Below are 22,255 nucleotides of genomic sequence, written 5' to 3'. Positions count from 1 at the left end.
TATTGGATTTTAAATTTTAATTTTTTAACATTTTGTGCATATGTGAAATTTTGAGCATGTACGGATATAGTGGGGGATTAGTCCTCATCAGTATATATTGCATTTACTGCCTTGTGGCCAGCTGTTACACATTTGTGATTTGAAATAGAAACCCACCGTACTGTAGCCTGCAGAGTGTTTATCAGCCTGTCAATCCACCAGAAATCTTGCAAGCAAATCTCAGCTCTCCTCTGCACCACATAAAAAGTCTAAACCTTGTCAAGACAAAGCAAAAGAACCTCGGGGAATATGTGGACTTTTTGGCATGCCGTACCTAATAAATGTCAAGGGGCTCACATGGGTTGTAGACATGCGAATCAAAACTTAGCGCTGTCGGAATCAACACTTTACTGCAAAAGAAAAAAAAGCCTCCTTTGGTCTATTACCTAGTGTTTTGGTTTTTTTTCCATCTCAAAAACCAGCAGTAACTTCTTTTTTTCCAATTTTGTTTTATGACACGTTAAACACTTCGATTGTATCATTATGAATGCAATTATTATTCAAAGTCATCTTGTCATGACAATTTGGATAAGCCTGTGGCAAGTATGAGCCATCCTCAGTACATACAGCCACAATTAAACACTCAATAGCATCGTCTCATCTGTCTACTGAAGTAAAAGGGCAGGAAATAATCTGAATGTGTCAATTGGCCTTTCGCTCAGATGGGAATAGTTCACAGTTATCACCTCATTAAGGTTTAAATTTCAGCCTTTATCCTAAAAGAACGCCTTTTTATCTCCTCTCAAATATTAAGGAGGGCTGCTGATGAACTGATTTGTTGTTACGGTTAAAAATGACTCGTGCCATCCATCATGTTGTGAAATGTAGCACAGCTCCCAGAGAGGTTGGCGTGTTGCCCGCTCCTCTCAAGGCAAGAGATGCCGGGCTCCAGCTGCTTATATGCCCTGGTTTTTTGCGCAGCTGAGGTGCCACCCGCTTGCCTCTCGTACCTGGCAAGAAAATGTGCCACCCACTCAACAAGACTTTCGATTCCAGATTCCAGGAGTGCAAAGAGTGCGGTGTTGGTTATCTGTCTATCGAGAAAGTCATTGAGAGGTATGATGATGCATACCAATGTGGCATTTAAATTGTTTCAGTAGTGCATAACTCGCTCAATATTCCATTTTACTTCGGCTTCCAAATTGGATTTGGTCCTGTTGATGGTTTTCCTTTGCGTTCTTTGCATCAAAGCCAAGTCCAAGTACCGTCACTGCATCCTAATGGGAGACTGGAAACGCTGCCAGTGTTTAAGCACTGAGTTGTTTGATTCAAGTACAGAATAACTAATGCATGCACCTTAAGCTTAAAGGTATACAAATATCATGACATTCATGCATTCATGCTACTGTTTGGCAAAGCTGTTGCATGAATCATTTTTACACTGGGAAATTGTTATCACAGTTACTGTACTTTAGGGTAATTATCCTAAACCAAGTCAAAAAATTGAGGTTTACCAAGATTGCCAGCCTTTTCCCGCACAGCATGTTACATTGTGTAACATTTGGTTTTCTTTACAGGACAGGACTTAACAGTAAAGTGAAGACCTGAGAACATGTCTGGTGCAAAAAAGGAAATCCACTAAGGCTTTTAAAGATCCAGCAATACATTAAGAAACTTTACATGTGAAACACTCCAGATTATTGCACCACACTCTCTGAGCGCAGAGCTTAGGCCAAGTCTTGGTACAGACGGAGCAGCAGAACACCAGGCGCAGTGAAAATGAAACTAAATTGTCAATTGCGCTGGGTCTAAAAGTTTGCTTTCACAGCTGTGGCTGCTGCTCCTCTTATCCATCGATGTGATGTGATCAGGTCTGACCAGCCTGACTGATCAATTATCCACCCCATGACTCACAAGGGCTGCTAAGGTAAAAAAAAAAAAAAAAACAAACTCATGAAAAGTTACGCCAGCGCAGCATTCATAGACCTGCAAAAGCATCTCAATTTAGAGAGGGGATACATAAAATCAAAAAAGGGACACACCCCCATAGTCAACTGACGACACACTTATTCTGTGGGAAACACAGGAGATGCCACTAATTACAAGGGATCAGAAAGCAATGACATGCTCCTCATCTGTAACGTGGTCTTTGTTTTTAAAAAATAGTTATTCAAGTTACTCAACATCAGTTGAGTTAATCAAATTGAACTGCATTAACTTTTTGTTCATGTTTCTGGGCTTTACATCAAAAGTGCAAGTGTGACATTGTACTGAGGGAGAGCATTATTTTTAATGGAGAGTTGGAGAGTTGCACTCTTTTGGTCAGTTTCACGAGTGGCATGCACTACCTAGATATTCTGCAAGGTTCTGCAGTCAAATTAGGCCAATTTTACTATGGACAAATAAGTAATAAAGGAAGCAATTTTACTGTACAATTGAAAATAAAAACTTGTTGCTTTGTTTTACTCTAAAAAATTAGTGGTGTGTGAAGTCTCCATCCCGCTGATGTCAACGGGACCAGACCTACTTGAATCCAGCACTGCACAATTTATCAAATTTTAATCTTGATCTTGATTTTGGCTTCCCACAAATACATGAACATGATCGACTGTAATTTGGACTTTAAAAATGTGTTCACTGGTCATAAAAAACACTGCATATAAGCCAGCGTTTTGGATTTCCGGCAAGTGATGTTAAGCAAGAACAAATCATGAAGAGTGCATGAGACTTGTGTCCACACCAGAAGGCAACAAACAATTTGTTCAGCCACCTGAAAAACATCATTAACTCAAGTACAATGAATAAATGAAGCCCAAACAGATTAAGGTGCTAAAGTTACCTCACTGATTACAAGTTCTTGTGCAGCTTTTACTAAGAAATCCATAACAGCGACGCTGCACAGCACACCACCACATCAGCCAGCGCACAAAGGCAGACTGAAATAACCAATGCAATCGCATCTGGCCAAATATACACATCCAATTAACACTGTTTTCATTTTGTTGCATTCTCTGATTGCACATTTATTTTAAATTATCTTGGGTTCAATCTTATTTATATTTTGTTGCTAGGAGATGCACTGAATTCAAGTAAGGAAAAACCTTGATTTAGGTCGTGTTTTGATGCAAAGATGTGTACCTTAGCAGGAATTGTGAAAGCAAAAGCTTTGCTATGTTGACTTTATTTTGGGTACAAATTTTTGGTACAATTCTATTTAAATTTCGCTTTCAGTCGATGCATTGTGTATAAGGACTGGCCTTATTTTAAAACGAGTTTGTACATTGACAGGAATATGGCACAATGTGGAAGAGAAAGCAGTTGTCAGTTTATTAAAATGTTAAAGCTCAATATACATATTTGGGGCCTATAATCAATGCATAATCGTAATAAATAATCACAATTTCAGTATATAATCTTGATAATAGTTACAGCCCTATCTGAATAAATGAACAATTGGAAATGTAATAAGAGTATCAATGATCATCAGCATGTTTTGCATTTTTCATGATAACTGTGTTGTGGTGACAAAATAAACCTAATGTACTGATCAGTAGTAGAAGTACAGATTTTTAGACAGAGAATTAATTGCAGTTTTATCTGTAAGATTTCACCACAGAAGTAAATAAGGATGTTTACAAACTTAATGGAAAAAATTATGCTTAGTGTCTCAAATCAGAACTACTTTCCCCAGCATACACACACACACACACACACACACACACACACACACACACACACACGCAAGCACAGATCTGCACACACAGACACACACACACACACACACACACACACACACACACACACACACACACGCAAGCACAGATCTGCACACACAGACACACTGCAGTGCTTGAACTAATTCCAAAGAGTGTTTCCTGACTCTCCCACCTCCTTCCTTACCCTGATCACTTCCTGTTCTAAGCTGCACTGCGGTGGCTTTGGCATACTCTCCAGAAAAATGTCACATATCCCTTGTACACAGAGACTTTTATGTGTGGTAACAACCCACTCAAACTCACAACTATGTCTCACTTGGTGAAAAGCTACACTGGCATATGCCACCGCACGGTTGCTCGGCTTGTCACTTTAAAGGTGAAGTTTCACTCCAATTATCAGCAGGTATCTGGTGATGCAATCAGCAAAGGTAAACAGTTATAACAACCTTCTCACCCAAACTCTACAATAGATGTGTGATGTTTGTCAGCCGTATAGGAATTTTGCTTTAATTATAGCCAGAAGCACTCGGGAGATCTTTATGTAAATCATCAATACCTGAAAAAACAACTTTTGGGTTAACTTTCACTGGGAATTGGGAAGTTATCTAATATTTATACCCCCTCTAATTGCATGCCATAATTACAACCTTGGCCTTAAGAAAGGCTTTGGAATAAATTGAATTAATTTGGCAGCCATAAGTTGTGCCTGCATGCTGATTCACTCTGCTCCACCTCTGGAGAAAAATCTGATTAAATACACTTATAATACATTTAAACCAGACAGAATGCTTCATGAGAGGAAAAAAATGAAGCCTGGAGCTGCGTAGAATCAAAACAGTGCAATTCCAACTCTCAACATGAGGAGAAAAATCTCACATATCATGACAGCGGAGTTGAAAAACAGCTGGACAGACTCATTCTTTCTCTCCATCTTATCTCTTTGAGTATGAATGTTTCTCCATCCTCTCTATCCATCCGTCTCTCCCTTTTCTTTTTCTCTTTCTCTTGACTGCTCACACACAAACACACACACACACGCACAGGGCTGCTGATCCCGTCCCCCTCTGCGGTCTTCCAACATGCAGCCGGGGTCACGGATGATTAAAGCAGTGGCAGGTGGACTCCACTTTGAAACTATCAATAGACCCCCGAGAGCTGAATCAAACAGCAAACCCTCCATCTCTGTCAGCACGAGCTCTCGGTGGCACCGAGGGAGAGGACACGCAGAGGGTGAGAGGGCAGACTCCACCTCTGTATCCTCATCGTGCACCGTAGCACACTGCTGAAAAAGAGAGGAAAAAAAACGCAGAGCAGCTATGGAGGAATTCCTGACTCTCTGATGTGATTTCAAGCAGGCTTTGTGGATTCATTCAGGTGACCCTGCAGCCTTTGACCCATGGGGGCTGCGGGGGAGTGGGAAGAGCCATTTTCGGCAGTATTTTTATTCCCACTAAGCTGAACTACTGTAGTTTGCAAACACTGAAATTCAATGAACCGTGGTGTCATACTTGCTCTACTACAAGACTGTTTATGGAATCAAAATAGAGAAAGAAAAGACAGAAACCCCACAAGGTCAATGTGATTGTTTTGGATTTCTCATGTGCGATGTTTTTAACATCGGGGCTTTGGAGATTTATTTTTAGCCGAGCTAGCGGCATGGCGTGCGGTCTGACGGTCAGTCAGTCCTTCCACCACTTTGGTTCAGACTGAAATAAGTCAACAGCCATTAGATGGATTGCTATGAATTTTTGTTCAGGCATTTATGGTCACCACAGGATGACCTACTGACTTTGGGGATCCTCCCACTTCTCCTCTAGCGCCACCATGAGGTTGAAATTCAATATAAACAATAAAAATTGGGCTGTCTTGAATACCAGTCATTTCATTAAAGGTTCAAATATCACAGATTATTGGAGCTTTGAGGGGGGATAATGAAAGAGTAGTGGACATTTTTTTGAAACATTACTTATTAGTTGATGAACCAAAAATAGCAATCATGGATATAGCTACCAAGATGTCACCCACTGGTTTTTGGACTGCTGTTTTGATTCCTCAAGTTCTGCATTTCGGCCAACTCCATCATGGGTTTTTAGAGCCAGAAGTGACCATATTTGGACGACAGGCTGGAGTTCTGGAGGAGCAAAGGGGATCCGACTTACAGACTGTTTCTACGTCTCACAGACAGCCTGTCATTCAAGCGGCTCTGCTCTCAAATATTCATAACTTTAAGCCTTAATACCTTTTTTAACAAAAACCCTAAAACCCTTTTTTTTATATTTCCTTGACCATGTAAGTAAATATAATTCAGACTTAATTTATGTTTACTTTGTATCTAATTGTTAAGTTTACTTAAAATTTAGTTTGATTTATTTTTTTTTTTAAGTTGTTGCAACTTAAAAAAAAAACAAGTTTGATTCTGATCAGTCTTTCAACATTTTAGCAACTTAAGTAAACCAAGTGTATCTGTATCTGTATTCTGCAGCTTGCAAAATAGTCAGTCATATTATCTTTAACAGTTTAACAAAACAGAACTTGCAGATCTCCTGACTTCATCATTGGCAAAATCCTCTTAATCATAACCAAGTCAGAACAACTTGGTTTACTAAAGTTGCTGACACTTAGAAAGAACAAGAGCCCCACTCATCATTTTTAAGTTGCAACAACTTCACAACTACATGTTGAGTTAACTTAACAATTAGATATACATTAAACATAAATTAATATAAATAACTGTATTTACTTTCCTTTTTTTCCATGCAATAAGTTTCCAAGACTATTTTAAGTAGGATTTACTTGTCAGATTATACAGTGTAAAATGTAAACAGATGAGTTATATAAAAATGTACCCCCATACAGTTGTCGTAAATGTTGAAATTTGCTACATCAGGCCTATAAACATGTTTATTTCTACTGTTAAATTGAGCATTTTAACATGGGTGTCTCTGGGGATTTACTCTGTTTTGAAGCCAGCCTCAAGTGGTCGTTAGATGACCTGCAGTTTTTGGCACTTGTGCATTGGCTTTGTTTTTTTAGCCTCAGAGGTTGCTGCTTCTTGACATTTAGCCACTTAATTAGCATGCAGGTGGCAGTAAAATAGCTTTAAAAAAGAATACTTTGCATGAAGACTAAGCTGTGGTTAACAGTTTTCAGGTGATTTGCCAAGCTGGTTGTAGGTTTGTCATATACCAGTTTCCACTGGCATATCTGGCTCTCCACATCTTTGGGTCATCTTTGTAAATTCTGAAATTGTACATTTTGAAACTACCCTTGACTTTTTCAACATATTGCTAGTTTATCTGTAAGCCTGCCATGAGTGTTTAAACTGTAGTGTTCACAAAAGTAAGCCTTATGCATGTAATATATATTTTACCATTAACTACATTCATATTTCTATTACTGTTGTTATATGTTTTGCTATTGTAATTATTATTGTTACTGAGCATCTCTCCCTCTCCCTTTCTCTGTATCATTTTGTCATGACATTATTGTAATTTTATTGTTCTGTACAAACTGTATTTATTGCTTGTCTGTCCTTCCTGGAAGAGAGATCCCTCCTTAGTTGCTTTTTCCTAGGTTACTACCATTTTTGCCTCATTAAAGGGGTTTTGTGGTTAGTTTTTGCTTGTCTGCTGTGAGGGTCCAAGGACAGAGGGATGTCATATGCTGTAAAGCCCTCTGGGGCAAATTGTGATTTGTGATAACGGGCTTTGTAAATAAAATTGACTTGACCTGACATGGGTCACAGAAGCTAAAAGCACTCCCCAATTATTACGTGGGCTTCTTTAGAAACAGTTAAAATACCAGAACCAGAGGATCTAAGAGCTCTTGTAGGTTGATAGGGAGATAAAAAGTCAAAAACGTAAGAAGGTGCAATACCATTAAGAGCTTTGTGTGTGGGGAATAGACGTTTAGCCTCTGTGGGCCAACAGTCTACCTGAGCATTTGAGGGACTCCACCTCAGTGGACATTTAAAACCTTAAAACATAGCTTTTTAGCCTGGCTTCTTTGACTTTTATTTTAAAGATCTACATTTTTACTGTTATAATGCTTAGTCTATTGTTTTTTTTCCTCTTTCTTTTCCATGCTGACCTTCTATCTATCTATCTATCCATCTATGTCAATTTTTCCCCATGGCATCGAAAAAGTGTATCAAATATCGATATGTTTCAAGGTATTGCATCAAATTCAGAAATTCCAATGTGAAAACTCTATCTATCTATCTATCTATCTACACTGCTTATAATCAAAATGACCGAGGACAGTCATGTATGTGACTGTCAGGGCGGCATGGTAATATTTCCAGGAGGAATGATTTAATGGAAATGTCAAGAGCAGCAGTCGCTCCAAGCAAAGGCTGAACCCTCTGATACAATGTGAGCCACTTTACCTCAGTGGGGATGAGAGACTTGTTGTCATTCAGCTCCGGTCCCCGGCCAAAATCTGCCTTTATCAGAACAGAAATGGCATTGTCACTTTTTAATGGGATTACAGGTCTTTCATTGCATATTAATTTGCAGGAAATCAATACGGGCTGTGGCTCTGTTTGGGGGCATTTTAAGCACTTAGCTGCTTAGCGTACATGCTGCAATGGGAGTGATGAAGAGCAAGGGAAAGAGGTTTGGAAATTAGACTTGTGTATTCTGATTACTGAAAGGAGTGATAGAAACAAAGGTCAAATTGACCCCTTGAAAGTGAGACAGTTCATTGTGGTGGGCTTATTCTAACATTTTGAAATAATATGGATGAATGGATGTAAGAAGGGGAAGAAAGAAAGACTACTGAATGACTAAATGTAAGAAAAAAAGGGAGGATGGAGGGAAGGAAGGCACCCACTAGGTGCTCCGAATGAGTTTTCCCAATAAAAACTGTGTTAATCACAAACTACTTTCCTAAAGGATTGTTATAAAGTGGTTTAAAGCATAATTTGAATAAATCTTACATTACTTTCTTCATTGAAAACCCACTCCAGCATGTGGTAGAGTTGCCAGGGTGCTGAACATGGATGCCAGTAGATTATACCACAAAAACTGTAAAATGTAAAATAAAAAAAAACTTTCCAGCAGGTTTTCACATGTATATTTCTTCTTAGATGATTTACAAACAGAAAAAACAGACCTTTTTGTTCTGTTATTGAAGGAAGATAATCATTTTACACATATATAAAAGCATGACAGGGGAATATAGGGGTTGAGTTACTGATTCTGCTACTCAGTACTTTTGAGCTTTTATTGCAGCGACATGGGATACGGTCCACTCAATTACTGTGGTGACCTTCAGATGGGCGCGGTTGTTCTTATCGTGCAATCTCCACCAGTTGGCATTACACCACAATTAAAATGCGTGTTCAAAGCGACCTGTCACCGCGGTTGTTTGCCGTGCTGCTTGGCACCCTGTAGTGGAGAGGGTGACATCTATGACTCCTCGCCAAGGGAGCCCGGTAGACGCACCTAACTGTAGTTATTCTTCCAGCTCCGCATCCAAAAAATCGCCGAATAATTACACCAACAACTCCAGCCAGGGGAGTTTTTCCCATTTCCTTTTTCCATTTTTTTGCAAGAACAGCTCCGACCCCACACATTCTTAGATGGAAGGTAAGATCTGTGGTTTTTTTTGTTTGTTTTGTTTTCCGAAAGCATCGAGTCCTTAAGCGGTGTTGTTCTGGTAATAATCTGTGTCTATGACCTCCAGCGTAAAGGCAGACAACCAAATGATATTATATTTTCAGGTAGAGTTGTTTTTTATTTCTTCTGCGAATATATTCTTGCAACTTACTCTGCATCCTAATTGCGCCGTACTTTGAATTCCTGCCCTGAGGACTTGCCTCGGTTAAGTTTCGGTGGATTTACTCTCTACACGCATTCCCTGTCATGTTAGTGATCCTAAAATGTGATAATAAAAACTCAATGAGTTCACTCTTCGGTAAGACTTCTCTGTTAAGCCTTATTACAGGTGATTATTGTCATCACTGTATGCTGTAGCTGTATTTTGTGATTTTCAAATGACATCGGTGCGTTTAGGTTTGCAGCTGTTGGGGCTGGAAGAGTTGGACGCTGCTGTAGAGAGCGATGCAGCTCATCTCTGAGTAATTACAGCATGAGCAACTTTAAATAGAAGATTAGATTTTACTGCAGATATGTCTCCGCTTACCGATCAATTTGCATCATGATACGAGTTTAAAATGATTCCCTTGACATGAATAAACGGGAGAAAATGATCAATTTTATTTTTATTTTTTAAAAAGCATCACTGAAGGATCGAGTCATTTGCTTTGTGAAATTCTAGGGATGAGTTACATTTAAAACAGAAAAAATCAGCCTCGGTGGCAAAAAAAGATAAGATACGGCGGCTGATTCTCTCATTAGAATAAACGACCCGAGGGAAGGCTGACTATTTTTGCGCAGTTGCTCGAATTTAACAACCGCGTAAAAACAACGGCTGAAGTTGAGATTTACAAGCAAGTCAGTATTATCTTTAGGACCCGGCGGAGCGCTCGTATGTAACTGGACATAGTGGCTCCATCTGAGGAAGATTGCTTATCTCTCTCCTCCTCTCCCGTCCACAACTCAGCTGAGAAATCTACCCAAACGACTCCAAAGAGTTGCTCCCCATCGGGATGTGTTCTAATACGTGTTGATGGACTTCAGCGAACCGGCGACCGCTGTGAATCCCACTTGAAGTATTTCTTGTGCGCCATTCCGATGAATGCTGCGCCAAGAGCAGCGCTGCGTAAAGCCAAACAGCTCGTGTGGACGTCAGTCGAGATTCGGCGGCGTTTGTAAGCGCGGAAGAAAAGGGTCTAAATGTGAACCCGGAGCGTTATTTGGAAGGAAAGTCAGCTTTAGTGTAACTCAAAAGTTTAAAGAAAAGTTGAGAAAACGTTGTTGTCTTTACGCGAATGCGCGCTTTCTGCGCATCCATCGCTTTTATTGATCCATCTGTTGAAATTAGAATTAATTGAAGAGAGAAGAATCAGTCAAAGGCGTGTGAAAACCTTTCTGCAACTACTCTTGGCTGTTAATAACTTGTTGAATAAGCAGCTCGTCCCGGGAGCGCATTTTAAATGTGAGTATTTTGAGCATTCAGATTGTTCACTTTCCTTTTTGCATACCGTCACTTGGATGATGATGATGATGACAATCGTGACTAAATGGGCAATAACAGGGTAATTACAGTGGGCTGTTTCATGGGCGGAACTATAACTGTAATCAGGTTTGAAGTGGGTTAAATGAATAAGGAATGAGCGGCGCAGCTGAAATAGAATTTAAAAAATCCACAGCGTTTTGCATTTTTCTCCGTAGGAAGTTTAACTTGAGAAGGTTTTCTTTATTTAGCAAAGCTTATAAATGCGGATTTGCATTTGTTTCCACTTTATCAAAACCTGCTTTCATTGTAAATACATCACCATTATCCTTGGTGGTTTGATAAATGAATGATTATGACTGTAACCTGTTGCGCAGCAGGTCAGTAAAGTCAGATAGGTGTGCCTCGCCTCTGCGCAAAATCTGACACAGCACACATTGAGCTCAGCTTTTGTTTAAGTCTAAGTAGTGATAAATGGTTACTTTCTTTGCATTTTCATTTATATTGTGCCTATAACCTGACAAATTCTAAAATTACTGGACCTTTGTCCTTTGTTCTGTTTCTGGTTGTATGAATGTTACATATTCTGTATATTAAAACTACACATTCTGCGTGTTTGCATGTTAGTACTTCAGGAGAACTGTGAATAATGTATGGCATCAGATTTCATGTGTGGCAGTGATGCAGGCAGGCTGGCTCTCTGGCTGAGGCTCCACACTGAGGAACCCCTTGCATTGTCTCCACATCAACCACATCCTCTCAGGGAAAAAGCTCTTTGTAGCAAAGCACAGCCAGTCCTTGTAAATAAAAAGTGACTCCAATTGCAGAGGCTAAAGGTGCAGCCCTTGGACATTAATTGCAATGCTTTATGTGCTTATACGGATCTAGTGCAGCAAGGAGAGACAAAGAAATGGAGATGGGGTTTGAGGAGAGAAAGAGCTGGACTGAGGGATTGAGTGAGAGACCCAGAGAGAGGGTACGAAGGAGTGAGAGACAATAAGAAGACAAATGCGTGCCAGGACAGACATGCTTCTGCTTGCCAGTCAATCCCACTGTGACTCGTATGGAAGGGTTGGTTCTTGGCTCGGAGAACGTTGGAAGCATTAACCCGTTTATTGTTGCGCTCATCAGCCAGCTACAAAAGCATCAGTCTGCTCAAACTGGCTGTGGATCAGAAGTTATTGGTTGGAAGTCAGCGGAATCAATAAACACAACGAGGCGGTATTGTATGTGTGCACATCCAAAATCCTGACCAGGTGCTCTATATAGAAAGGCAACAAAATAGCAATTGTTGCGGGAAAAACCACAGAGGGAGCATCAGTTCAGGCTATCAGACGCTTTTTTTCTATTAAAAACTCTGTAAAAGTGTCATTTTGAAATCACTTGGTGTTTAAGAAGCAGTAGGAGCAGATTTGATATCCTGTATTTCAGCACCGTGGACAGCTTCCCCTCCACTTTGCCCCTGTATGGGAGCCAGGAGGCGATCAGAAAAGCCACACTGAGACATCGAGCAAAGCCACACTTTAGCGGGATTACTCTAAAATGAATGGAATACATCCGCCATGGTTTTAAGAGTCTGGCTGGGAGTTTGTAACCAATATAAGCCACGGGGCACGGCTGCCTGCTGACTTTTAAAACACTCTGCCATGCTTGAGCTGCCCAGGGGATGGAATGCAAGCGGACACAAGGGGGTGTTTCAGAGGCTTCAAAAACAAGTGAAGGAAAGAGAGGGAGGGGGGGGGGTGAGGTGGTCACCCTTAGCTCTAAGCTCTCTCTCTCCCTGCATATGGAGAGCTGCTCAAATATTGATGACTTTTAATATAGAATCTCACCTCATATTTTTCTCGGTGAAATTATGACATTCCTGAGTTACTCGTTGCATTTTGAGTGCCACAGGGTATATAATACCCAATGAGCATTTAATGTTGAAAAAACATTTAATTAATGTTTACTATATGTCTATTTGTCTTTTGATGTTTGAATTTATTTGTCTTTAGGCATTCAGATTTCAGTTATTCAAGGTTGAAAAGTAAAAGTTCATAGACATCTAGTCTTAGCCTAGATGAAAGAGTAAAGAGAATCTGTGTATATGACATAAATAAACATTCATAAGTACATGCAGTACTTACTTACAGTACTAATAAATAATTATTGTAAAATATGGTCTCCAATCAGGCTATATGTAGCCGATAAATCCTGGTGTAAAACAGTGCTAAAGCTTGGAGATGGCGTTTAAATAACATGTATTGATCAGTGGGTATAGATGCAGTCCAATGAGCAAGCTAACATTAACAAGATGTTTAATAAATGTGGACTATGTGTCTATTTGTCTTTCGGCATATAAATTTCAGTTATTCAAGGTTGAAAAGTGAAGTTTAGTAGATGTAAACATTTAAACGCGGGGGGGATACAGTACTTTTGTTACTTATTTATAGTTTTGTACTGTATTCATAATATATTTAATGGTTATTTTAAAACACCCGAGTTCCCACACATTTTCATGGGCAAAATTTCAAAAAGTTTCCATGACTTTTCAAGGACCCATAATAACCTTAAATGACCACTCACAACATATGAAATAAACAGAGCTGCATGGTTTACTTTACTCCAAATGTGATTGTTTTGTGTGTTTTTTTGTATGAAAACTATAAAACAACCTTTTGAATCTCAAATAGTTGGTTATGTTTTTTACACTGTGTGGAAGATTATCCATAGAAGCAACAACTAATTCATTACAAGCAACAAAATTCTATGCTGTTTCCAAAAATGTCAATGTATTCTACTAAATTCACATCTTTTTTAGGCTTGGAAAATGACAGTGGTAAATTCCATGACTATTCCAGGTTTTCCATGACTGTGGGGACCCTGAAATATGGTCTAAAATTGGGCTTTCTGTAGCCTATTATTCCTGCTTTTTGTAGCCGATTATTCCTGGTCTTTAACAGGGCTAAAGTTTGGGGACAGCGTTTAAATCACATCTTTCATTCAGTGGGAGGGGAAACAATGATAGAAGGCTCTAATTTTACTGTTGCGTTTCCACGAGTTAAAATGTTAGTCATTTGTTTGATGTTTCTATAGGGGGGGAATTAGCTTTCTAAATGGTGTCAGAACACTTTTTGTATGCAGAAATAACCTACCGCGCGTAATGTCTTTTTCTGTCACCTTAGTAGTGTTCTGATGTTGAATGGTATCTGTCATTGGGGGTTCACTGGCACCTTCCTTTCATCTGTATAGTTTTCATTACTCCAAGTGTCTATGAATTAAATACAATATTCTCGTGGCTAGCTCCATTTGCTGTCACTTATTAGCTTTGAATGTTCCCTATTAAATAAAAATAAGATAGGCGACCTCCACGACCCTGCAGCTGGTACCTAATTTAGCTGTCTGTATAATGAAAGTCAACCTCAGCATGGGGGTATCTTGGTGTGTGTGTGTGTGTGTGTGTGTGTGTGTGTGTGTGTGTGTGTGTGTGTGTGTGTGTCTGGCCTGTGAGTTGAGAGCAGTCCACCCTCATGATGCATCTTTGACCCAAGACTGACATTTATATTTATGAAATTTGATACACCCCAGTGAAAGAAATGGCTTATTCATCACTCAAAGCTCCAGCCGTGTTATCAAATCATCTTGTTGATTGACACAAGCATGTTTAAAGAGACAAAAAAAAATTCCAGGTACACTGTAAAATCTTGTTAATCTTACTTCAAATATTCTTGGAAACCGATTGTCTTAAAAATGCAAAGTAAATATAACAAATAATCTTAATTTATGTTTACTTTATATCCAATTTATAAGCTAACTTAAAATTCAGCTATATTTACTTAATTTTTTGAAGTTGTTGCAAATTAAAAATGACAGCTGAAATTACCTTGTTCTTGTTAGTGTTATAAACTTCCGTAAACCAAATTAGTCTGACTTTACTTGATCATCACAAAGATGATTTTTGCAAATGATAGAGTTAGGAGATCTGTTCTGTTTTTTTAACGTCCCATTATGTCCTCCCGATTGCCATTCACCTGTCCTCTGAGGTCAAAATGACCCCGCCTGGTTTGACATATTTTGACAGCATAAGATTTCATTTGGGGTCAGAATGACCCCAAGGACAACACGTTAAGAAAAAGAGGGTCTGGCTGGTTTAAAGACACTGAGGTGGATAAGTATTGCATCTCACTACCTACTACCACTCACGCCACTTAAAGTTAAGAAAATACAAATATGATTGGCTAGTTTGCAGCTATCAGAATACAGACATATAGCACAGTAAACTTGGTTTACTGAAGTTGCTAAAACTTAGAAAAATTTATTTAATTAAACGTGTCATTTTTCAGTTGCAAAAACTTCACAAAATTAAGTAAACATAACAAAATTTTAAGTAAACTTAACAATTAGATATAATACAGACATCAATTCATATATTTACAGACATTTTTAAACATAATTAGTTTCTTTTTTTTTTTTTTTTAAGTAAAATCAACTTGTCAGATCTTACAGTGTACACCCCCCCTCCCCACAGTCTTCTCTCCTCTCCCACCAGAGGTCTGTCAAATGAAGCCGTCCACAGATACCTCCTGACATGGCTCACTTTGAAGGGTCTGCCGAGCCTGAATGGCAGTGCAGATAATTTTTCCTGGCTCAGATGAACATCTGTCATTACAGCTGAAATGTATTCAAGCCTATAGTCATTTTGTAAAAAGGGCATTAGGTTGGGAGAGGAAAGTGGTAATTGCCTTAGATGTGGTCAAACCCTGTTAAAAGTGGCACAATTTTCAGTCAAAGATGGCCAAGCTGAAATACTGAATTCTAATGCCTCCACAGTCAGCAGGGAGCAATGATAACTAGCCTGCATGTGTGAAGATGAAATTCCCCAAATCTCTCACACGATAAACCTTTCTACTGAAATCCATCCGGTAATTAATTTGATTTGACTTGATAATCTCTGGATAAAAATTGTAATCTTGTAACAAAAATCCTGAAGTAGCCGTTTCCTCTGAACATAAAAGACTCTCCAATGCTCTCCATTTTACCTGAAACCTATTTGTTTCTGCAGTGATTGTCAGTCACGGCAGTAGCCTGGAGGGTGGAGTCGTAAAGCTGCTGACCGGAAAGTCACTGGTTCATCTGCACGTACCGGCTGAATGTGCCGGGCAATTTTTTAAAGTCTGGATCTGCATCAGAATAAATGTGATGTGACACTGTGAACTTGTAATGGGCTTTTAAGGAGGATAACTGTACATGCTCGTTTAAATTGTACCCTGAGTTGGCAAAGGTTGAATTGAAATGTAAGTACATTTTTCCAAACAGCCACTCGCGGGAACATAAGACTTCTTTTCACTACGGAAAAAAACCTCAGGCCGTCTGAGCGCATTGACAGTCAACAGTAACTTAACTCCTATTTACAGTGTCATTACTCTGTTGCAGGCAGCTGTATATAGCTGCTCAATTTTATTTTCCCCACTACCGCACACGCTGTACCTGAGACATTGAGATGGTGTGGGTCTCCATTGACTGCTGCCAGGCACCATTACCTGATGACTTAGGCCATCTGACTGATGGTTTGTGATAGCTCAGAGAAATGCACAATCCCTCAAATAGACCATTTCTGTCTCCCAATTTTACTTTAATATTTCCCAAATGCCTCCGAAGGCATCGGGACAAACGCAACTCCACATTCGGCTGTGAAGGAGCAGGAGAATTGGAAAAAGCAATAACTTAAATGCAGTGACTTGACACATGGAAATAAGCCTTTTTGTATGAAAATCAAATGGAGATTAGGCTTTTCAGAACAAGCTCCATTTGAATCGTATACAGTGATTTTGGCAAGGTTATTATTGTGGGATACATATAAACAGTGCAACCCTGCTTTGTGTATACATTATGTATGTGTGTGTGAGTGGTAGTAGGTAGTGAGATGCAATACTTATCCACCTCAGTGCCTTTAAACCAGCCAGACCCTCTGTTAATATTTTAAAACAGTGTTTCCAATGTTTTATGTGACCTGTTTAATTCACCAAACTGTCTTTTTTTTCTGTCCTTCAGGATGCCGTCTGCTGCAAAAACCGCAACTGACAAGAGATCAAGCTAAGACGTCTGACAGCCACTGACTTATGAGGAGTGTCACTCCTCTCTGCACATCACATCTGACCGTTAGTTGACCCTCTCATCAACGCCCAACACTTGTGAAGAAGCTCCCTTGTTGACACACCTCATCAGCCAGGCAGAAGTGGCAGCAATCAAAGACAAAATAACTGAATGGGGGCTAATCGTTGCCTGAAGCTGCTTGCGCAAAAGTAGCAACATGCTGCCACAGTTCCCAAATGCATCATTGCGCCATTCAAAGCTGCAGTAAATTTAGGAAATTCTCAGTGATACTGTCATTCCTGTGACGAAGCAGCAGCTGTAAAGACAAAAAGAAGTTCCACAGAGACCATACACAACAATATCAGCGATGCTTTGGCCCGTATTGTTCACTCTGCAAGCTGTGTGCACCAGCGTGGCACATGCCATGCAACATTACCCGGCGGCCTGGGGACACTATGACGTGTGCAAGTCCCAGATCTATACAGAGGAGGGCCTGGCGTGGGACTACATGGCCTGTCAGCCAGAAGCCACAGATATGACAAAGTACCTACGAGTGGCCCTCGACCCCCCAAATATCACGTGTGGAGATCCACCAGAAACGTACTGCGCTTTGGTGAGTCGTAACCTCGCCTGTCCCCTGATGGAGACAAATGAGGCTGTAGGCAGCATCACACAGCATACTGGGTCAGGGATAGAGAGCAGTGCATACAAGGCAACGTGCTGCCGCTGCAGCAGAGATTAATGTCCACACAGACCCAGTGTGCACATTAGGATAGAAGTGCTAACACCCGGCAGCACAGTCACAAGATAGACATACACACAATAGGTGCAGACACATATCAATATATACACAACACTCAGAGAAGCAGGTGCACATCAACTCACATATGGACACTAATACTGCATAAGGACACACAGGTTATTTACTTACAGAGCCGAATAATCATTCGTGCAGACGTACATGTGCAGAGCATTCACGCAACAAGTCATAGAGCATGAATAAGAGCAAAATTACAACAATTTCTGTGCTCATCTGTCTCCTCTGCCTGAGCTAAATGAAAAGTGTCATTTTTCCAGCAGTGCTTTATTTATCTTTGCCAAAATGTCATGTGTCTATATATATCTTGTGAATTGTCTTTTGCAATCTGTTTGAGTTTACGTGATAGATTTTGTGCTCTCTCATAAAACGCTGAATGCCGTTGCAGAACTTAAATATTACTTACTAATATCATTTTCCTCTTTAAATTATTTTAATAATGAACAGCACTGAAATAAATTGCTGTAAAAATACAGTCAAATTCCAAAAGCAATATATTTATCAAAAATACAGTAAAACACTGTAAATCATACTACTTTTTTGAGCCAAAACAGCAGTTATCATAAACGGTAGGCTGCTGTATGATTTTACACATGTAGTGTTTTTTATTTTACCAAAAATAGGCCTAACAAAGAAACAACAAACAAACAAAACAGACACCAGCTTAGCTACAGTATTACACTGTAAACTTGACATTCTTCGTAAGAATACTGTAATAAATGTAACGTGAATATAATGTTGAAGTAAATACAGTAGTGGCACTGTAAAACAACAGTATTATGCTGTATTACAGCTGCTAGAATTTTACGGGAAAAATTGTTGCAGTCTGCATATGCACCAGAAATGAACATTTTACATAACTTCAAAATTGTTCTGGCATTACATTTTTACTACTTACTACTACTTGGGTGTACTTCAGTACACCCAAAAATAAAATCTAAGGTAAGAATTGGGTTGTAAATTGGCCATTGTTTGAAATTCATTTTTTAACAAACAGGCTTCAATTAGCCTTTTAAACCATACATTCTAAAATAAGAATGATCAGAAAACTTTCTGTTGCTGCCATTACATGGGTTAGACGCAGCACTGATAGACAGTCTCTATCAGTCGCTATTCTCCTGATCAGTTCGATGTCTGCCCAGTTAGCACTGAGCCATTAAACAGCACCAACAAACTCACACCGACACCAAAACGGCTCCATTCTGTCCTGTTAACAACCATGAGGTAACATTAGCTGTGTGATGCTGACAGTTGGCCCTGTCACTGTGTGTGTGTGTGTGTGTGTGTGTGTGTGCGTGTGTCTGCGTGCTGACAGATTCTTACCCATTGTTGCTTGGTGTGGACCTCACACTCCTGCAGCAGTAGTCTCTGGACAAATAGAGAGAGAGAGCGAGATCAGGACAAAGAGGCGATGAGTGAAGCAATAAACTGCATGCAGCTCTACAGTAAAATGAGATTTTATCCTTTCTTAATAGTAAAAGCAAAAAAACAACAGTCATTTTCATATTTTGGAGGTTGGGCACCAATTAGTATACACGATGAACGAATACTGACGTCCCAATGAGTACTCAAGCGCTCATACCCATCCCTAACATATGCATATAAAAGTATTTGGTCAAAACTATTGTGATATTGGATTTTGCCAATCAGTCCTACATCTGTAATCACACACAGACACACATACACTTGTACATCTGACTTCACATACACAGTCACACCACTATCAGGTCTGCACACACACAGAGAGACAAAGACACAAAGGCACAAAGAAAGTTCAGTGTTCACAGTGACAGGGTAATTGTACCAGAGCAGTTATTATGCACTGCATGCTCACCGCAGTGTTTAGCGTTGTGTTTTACTGGCCCTTATCAAGTATTATCTACAGTTCAACCCCAGGTTGCATTTGTTTAGAATCACACTCAAAGCAAGCAGCAAGAGCCCATAGGCTTTAAAGTGCTTCATTAGAAGTCGTGTGTGTGCCCGTCGAGAGCTCCTGCAAGTAAATATTTACCAATTAAAATGGGCATCTTAAATGCAGAGTTTCTACTCTCGCAGCTCCAGATGGCATTGAGACATTTAATGCCACTGTAGGATGAAAAAGGAGCTGGTCTCCAGTCGCGTGTGACGTTCTGTGAAGCTTTATATCAAAAAGAACAGTGAAACCTTTATCAGCTCTGACTATTTCGAATACGCAACATCAACATAACACGAAAAAGAGCAAAATAGAGACAAAGGGAGTCAAAAGGTTTTGGGCTGATACTGAATTTCATTACAGTAACTGTTGGTGGTTAAAGATGCTTTGTCAAATCTCTGTCCATGCTTCCCTTTTTGTTTCTTTGGAGATATATTTTCATACGTGGTATACTGCATACATATTGCCTCCTATATTTGCATAATTCATCACATAGACTAAATATACTTATTTTTAGGGGTTGACATATTGTTCTAGTACTTAATGAGACTGATAACAGATATTTGGAACCAATATGCATTCTGCTACCTTAGGTCATCAGCTGCTTTTCCTTTAGGGTCATTAGAAACGTTTTCACTTACATACATGACATACATCAAATACTACAAGATGGATTGGCACAAATTTGTATAGATATCATGGTTCCCATATAATAAATCCCAGTAACTTTGGTGATCCTTTCATTTTTCCACTAACAAATCCATCAGGTTAACACTTGAAATTCTCAGTAAAATTCTTGATTGGATGGATTGCTATGAAATTTGAAATTTGGTATAGACATTTATGTTCATGTTCCCCAAAAGATGACTTGTAGTATCTTTGATGATACCCTGAATTTTATCTAGCAGTTCTATTGAGTAAATGTTAGAAGACGTTACAAGCTAACATAAGATTGTGAACACTATAAACATTAGCATTTAGCTCACATCAATGATGTGCCTGAATTCACCCTCAAAGACTCAGTGTGGCAAAACTGTAGCTTCTCTGTCTCGTTATATATTCTCTTCAATTAAAAAAAAATGAATTGTACAGATCTGTTTTCAACAGATGCTGATGAAATACAACAATTGGTCAAGAACAGAAGAACACTCAACTAACTCATCATGAAGTTTAAAGGTCAATGAAAAGTCGAATCATAAGTAGAAGAAGTTTGATCACCATACGGAGGAGGAATTAGATTAGATCGGACTTAACGGTCCCAGTGGGAAATTTGTCTTGGAAGTCAGTGTCTGTGCTATAAAAAACAAAAAAGTTAAAAAAAAAACAAAAAAACCCAACAACAAATAAATTCATCCATCAGCAGACCAAAAAACTGCAGACTGGCATCCGTGGATAGCTGGATAGCTTTCCCTCAGAGCCAAAAAATGTGGCTGTTTTTCTTTTGTCAGGTAAGGTTTAGACAGTTATTTTGGTTATTCCACCAGCCACAGGTTCTGTGACCGGAAAAAATAAGAGCAAAGAACTCACACTGATAGTCTCTGGTAACTGGGGATAGCTACCAATAGAAAACAGATAAATAGACAAAAAATTCTCTCTGTTGACACACCTCCTTTGTGCCATAAATCAAGCCTTAATTTTCCCAGGAGACTGTAACCAGCAGCAGACAGACGTGGCTTAGAGGGAATCATTTTAAACACAGATGGTGTCATTATTCTATAGCCATTACACTGTGCAATTGGTATTTATTTCATAATGATAAGTTAAAGCATAAAACTTACCTATTTCTACTTTAAATATCACTGTGGGTCAAGGAAGACAAAGGTTATCAACCTGCCATAACAGGACCTCAGTGATCCTGTTCAAATTACGGATAAAATAAAGCATTTACAATCCCCATACCCCCTAACGCTTAAATCCGAGCTGTACCTTTACCTGACTAAAAGCTTTTGTTATGTGACTACTCAGCCGTCCCTACATCTGGCTGTCAGACTGCCAGGATCACCTCTGACATGAATTTGAGGTCATCAATGTCCAGATGATCCAGAACACAGGCTCCTCCTGCACTCGCTTAAACGGCTGTTGCACGTTTGATCTGTTTACATTCTCGGCTGGCACACAGGCAGACTGACACCGGTGACCTTATCCACCGGTGCTTCCTGAGAGTTTGTTGGGAGATGAGAGCGGCATGCAAATGAGCTCTTTTAGCCAATCGCCAAGTTGCCTGCAGTGAGCCTAGTCTAATCACTTTCCCCAGGAGCTGGTTTCCCTCACAGCGGATGGTCAAAGAATCCTGGATGGCTCGTCCCCCTCTCCCTCCCTCCCCTCTGTCTTGTGCTTATGATTCCCATCTCTGTCGCTCAAGGATGTTTTTCTTTGTCCAAACTAAGCTCTGCTTAATATAGTTATGACAGAGTCTTTGCGCATGAAAAGGGCATAAATCATTCAAGAGCGGATCTTTTATAACTTAAGGTTGTTTACTTTTTGGATGAGAGATACCCTTTCGGTGTTTGGTTCTAATACCAAGTCTGCTTTTTCCTGAATTTTGAGGACAAGTAATAAAGAGAGTCCAGGATAAACAGTGTCTAGGACAGGTGTTCTGCATCAGGGAGTTAGCCCTGTTTTTATTTTTAGCTGCAGACCTTCAGGGGCTCTTCAAAATGTGTTGGTATTAAGGCT

The 22,255-nt window shown here is 39.6% G+C and overlaps 1 protein-coding gene across 3 annotated transcripts in view; it reads left to right on the top strand.

Moving 5' to 3' along the window:
- The first annotated feature begins 8,996 nt into the window (after positions 1–8,996).
- The window catches only part of LOC121951725 (netrin-G1-like), an 82,049-nt gene continuing 68,790 nt past the window's right edge, over positions 8,997–22,255 (top strand). Inside the window, exons 1-2 of one of the 3 annotated variants that reach the window (XM_042498176.2) lie at positions 8,997–9,286; positions 16,809–17,463. In XM_042498176.2, coding sequence (XP_042354110.1) covers positions 17,218–17,463 — 246 coding nt within the window. In that variant the 5' untranslated portion in view covers positions 8,997–9,286; positions 16,809–17,217. Of the gene's footprint in view, positions 9,287–10,158; positions 10,758–16,808; positions 17,464–22,255 lie in introns of those variants that run through there. The other 2 variants (XM_042498177.2, XM_042498175.2) reach the window with 2 other exon arrangements.

The sequence above is a fragment of the Plectropomus leopardus genome, chromosome 12 (assembly GCF_026936395.1).
Source record: "Plectropomus leopardus strain MGB_pleo_1.0 chromosome 12, ASM2693639v1, whole genome shotgun sequence".
NCBI lineage: Eukaryota > Metazoa > Chordata > Actinopteri > Perciformes > Serranidae > Plectropomus > Plectropomus leopardus.
The sequence above is the reverse complement of the archived record's forward strand: the minus strand, read 5'-3'. Positions and strand labels throughout refer to the sequence as shown.